This window comes from Apaloderma vittatum, unplaced genomic scaffold (assembly GCF_000703405.1).
Source record: "Apaloderma vittatum isolate BGI_N311 unplaced genomic scaffold, ASM70340v1 scaffold16384, whole genome shotgun sequence".
In the NCBI taxonomy this organism is placed as follows: Eukaryota; Metazoa; Chordata; class Aves; order Trogoniformes; family Trogonidae; genus Apaloderma; species Apaloderma vittatum.
In genome coordinates, this window is record NW_009713421.1 from 18,823 (window position 1) to 22,881 (window position 4,059).

The 4,059-nt window shown below is 40.3% G+C and overlaps 1 protein-coding gene across 1 annotated transcript in view; it reads left to right on the plus strand.

Moving 5' to 3' along the window:
• Positions 1–674: 674 nt before the first annotated feature.
• Positions 675–4,059, plus strand: part of DISC1 (disrupted in schizophrenia 1) — a gene marked incomplete at its 5' end in the record, with an annotated part of 72,605 nt that continues 69,220 nt past the window's right edge. The window contains 2 exons of the mRNA XM_009868383.1: positions 675–741; positions 1,099–2,084. Of these exons, the coding sequence (XP_009866685.1) occupies positions 675–741; positions 1,099–2,084 (1,053 nt within the window). The remainder of the gene's footprint in view (positions 742–1,098; positions 2,085–4,059) is intronic.

Sequence of the window (4,059 nt, forward strand, 5' to 3'; positions counted from 1 at the left end):
TACTAGATTCCTTTGAAGGACGATTCTGGCAAATAGGTCTAGTCCTCTCCACAAAACAGAACTTGTGTTCACACTGATTGTGTGCAGGAGAGATGAATGGAATACCTTTTGACTACCAGTAAATCCATAAGAAACTGAAAGTACTCACCATGTAATATTTCACCCATATTTTTTTTTGTTTATTTATAGAAGCATACAGAAAACAATAACAAGATATCACATTCTGTTCTCTCACTTTCAAAGTTAGTTGTGTTTTTTACCTTGATTCTTTTTGTTCTTGTTTACAAACAGCAAATTTATCTTTTCATCTACGTAAGCATATGTGGGGAAATGAAGTTGTTCTTAATGATATTAATACTGCAGTAATGCTACCAAGCATATGGCAGTATTAGTTTTCTAGGGCTGATGGTCCTGCATGAAAAACTTTTCCTCTAACTTTACATTTTGGACAACGGGTAGTGCAGTAAATCTAAATGACAGCTTAATAAAATATCTCATTAGACTGACATCTGCCACCACGGAGTGTTACAGAGTCGCATCTGTTCTGGAAGCAGAATCTGAATCACTTGCTAATGCTACTAAAACATGGATATGAACTCAGGAAACTGGACACGAGAAACAACAGATTATGCACAAAATTGTTTCTGATTCTGGTTCTCATCTTTATGATGCAGATTCAGGGCCATCCTGTATGTGCTCGTAAGTCTGAAAATCATTTTGGGTCCGAGAGATTTAAAGAAGGTCAGTGCTTTGGTGTGCTGCTCAGCAAAATGAGAGTGAAGAAGCACAGAGCGGTGCTATGAATAGGGAAGACAATGTGATTCATTGTACCCAGGTTTGTGTCCTAATGGATGTGATTATGTTATCAAATTCCCTTAAAAGCAGGTGCAAGCTCTTCAGAAAGTGCATGAATACACATAGCATTCTCCACCAACACATTTTCTTCTCTCTGTGGCATGGTCAGTGCCTTTGTTTTGTTGAAATAGAAAGCGATACACTATTTGAAATTCCTGAAACAATTATTTTCAGAAGCTGCAATATGTTAAGCCTAGAAAACTGCAGAAACAGTTTAATGACTTTTTTTTCTTTTTTCTCCAGATGGTCAGGACCACTTAATGCCTGCTGTCTCTCTTTGTAAAAAGAAACTGTCAAAAAGACCTGGATACATGAGGGCAGAAGCTCAGCGACAGATAGAGTTTCAGTCCCTCAGTGCCTGCAAACCCTTTGGCGCAGAAGAGTGCAAACATGGCAGGCAGTGTTGTGGGGACTTTGAGAACTGCTCTCTATGCAGACCATGTCAAAATAACTTTGAATTCTTATGCTACAGAGAAGTCAGTAGTGCTGTAGTTCCTGCTAGTGGGGTGACATCATTGGCCGCTACTGGAAATATGGCTGGACACTGCAAAAATCTTTCATGTTGCATGAGCCCACGGTCAGAGAACACAGCGACGGTGGTTTATCCTGCGACAGCAACAAGCAAGGGAGATGTTTCTGCTGTATGCTGTGACTGGCAGAAAAGCCAGGGTGCTAAAATGAGCAGGCCCCCAAACATGTATGCCTTGGATCAGACAGAAGTGAATAACAACTGTGAATATCAAAACAGAGATGTTTCTCATTCTGTTGGTGCATGTGATAGCTTTATTTCAAGTTTCAGCTTCATACAGCTCTCCCTGAATGCTGCCTCTGGAGTAGGCAGTGCTGAAGGCAAGTCAGCTATCGGGGAGGCTGAGTATGTTCTGCACCCCAGCACTGCAGGAAGTCTGCAGAAGCCAGAAGAGATGGCGCAGGCTTGTGAACACTTGGGAGCTTTGCATTGTTTCTCCAGGCCCAGTGAGGATTTGGAGTATGAAAATGAAACCACAATGAATGATAAACTACAGGATAGTGAGACTGTCTCTCTCTCAGATACAGATGCAACATTTTCATATTCTACAGATTCCTCAAATGCAGTGTCTGCAGGCTCTTCTGTCACCTCAGGCTATGAAAGTAGCTTTACTGTTAGTGACCGTCACTGGGATGCTTTCATGAAAAAATATGAACCAGTGCTACAGGACTGCCAGCTTGGCAACCGCAGTACCCTGAAGGTTAGTAATCTCGCTTCATCTTTGATTCCTCCCTCTGGCCCTCAAAATGTTTGCATTTCTAATGCCAAAGTTGAAACTGATGTAGTTGTGATATGAATGGGCTTTGTGGTATTTGTTCTTAGAGGTTTGCAGTACCATTCAGTGTGATAAAATTGAGAGAAGCAGTTTTGTTTTTTTTTTTGTCCTTTAAAAAAAAAAGAATAAAGATGTTGCAGTACCTAATTTTTGTATTCTACTGAAACTGTGATCCTCATTTTTGGAATGTCACGCATCAGTTTGTGAATTCAATAAATACTGTTTTCTTGCACAGGTGGCTATTTTTGTCTGCAGTTTGGAGTATATGTGGTACAAAATTTGCGGGTGGTATGAACTCCTTCTTGAAGTACCATGATTTAATAACACTAAACTTTGTAATTGGAGATGTATAAATTTAGCCAAAGATTTCTTGGAATGAGGCACCTATGTGAGAGTAACCTCTGATCTAATAGATGGGTACTCTCCCTGCATGAAGAAAAATGGGAGTCGAATCCCTGCTCTAACTCCAACTGGAAGTTGAACTTTTTTTTTTTTCCTTCCACCCGAGAGGACTACTGGGCTGTTGAGTTAGGAGTCTATACCTACCACATATACAAGTAGTCTCATTCACTGTGTTGTTCTTTGTGGGACAGGAGTGGGGAAACTTTAAGAAGCATTGGTTATGTTTTGTTATGTGGCTGTTGGGATGGGAGGTGGGATTCAGAGGAAGACTGTTTTGAGCTTATTTGTGGTAAGGGACCAAATATTGGCTTTATTATGTGTGCAGGAAGCAGTAATTCAGAGATTAATGTGGGCACAACAGATTTCGCAAATTTGTTCAAGGTGCACTAAGTGGGTGGTGGAGTCTTTCTGATGGTGGTGTGGTCTTTTTGTGGGTATATTTTTGTGTTTTTGTTTCAGTTTTTTTTTCTTTTAGCGTTTGATTTTCACTAGTGTCTTGAGTTTCTGGGATGCCTTTTGGCAAGAAACCCAGGTTCTTGCAACTTCTCAGCTCAGATGTAACTGCTGAGATGCACTGTGTTGTCTTTAGGCCAGATGAAACAACCTGCTTTGGGGAGGCTTTGCACAGCCATGCTGTCTGGGTAAGACAGAAGGTTGAGAAACTTGTATTCTTACTTTGCTCTCCATGACATCTGACCTGGGCTTACGATACTCTCTAATACTTAGTTTTCACAGAGGATGTGTGTAGAGTTCAAACTAAGTTCTCATATTTACAGACTTCACGCATGTTGACGTGGAGCAGTTTCTTTGGCTTTGTGCCTGGCATGACAATGTGCCCGTAGTCTGGGACGCTTTGGGAAATTAGTTCGCTGCAAATTTGGGAATATGTAACATAATCAAAATAGGAAATGATTCTGCTGTCTTTTCAGTATGGTTTTTTTGATAGGCACAAAAGAAACATTGCTCTCTTTAATTTCTGTATTCATTAATTCATTGAATGGAGAATTGGGGATTTGTGCCCTCGGATGTCTTTGCCCTTGGTTAGCCAGTCGTGTATGTTTAATTTGAAGCACCTTCCTACTGTAATGATAATGAGCAAGTTGCAAGTTTCAAACTTTTCAGAAAGGAACAAAGGCAACTGTAGTCAAGAAAAGGAGATGATACCAAAGTTGTTAAAATTTTGCTTTTTCTGTGCTTAAAAAAAAAAGTGATCATCACATGGTACAGATATAGGACATGGCAAGCTGAAGCAGTTCTTTGATTAGTTGAGCTCTAAACATCTTACCAGCCTGCAAATAGAAATGCAAACTGATGCTTTACTGTAATAGCATCAGCTTGCCCTGGGCAGACTTGTGCTGTGATACCCAAACAGACTCTAAATAACCTGTCGCTGTGAGTGTGTGACTGAGTAAACAGTGCAAACAGCAGCAAGGCTGCACTCTCAGTATAGATGATTATTATACATCATAGATATGAAAAACCTGTCATGTGAATCATT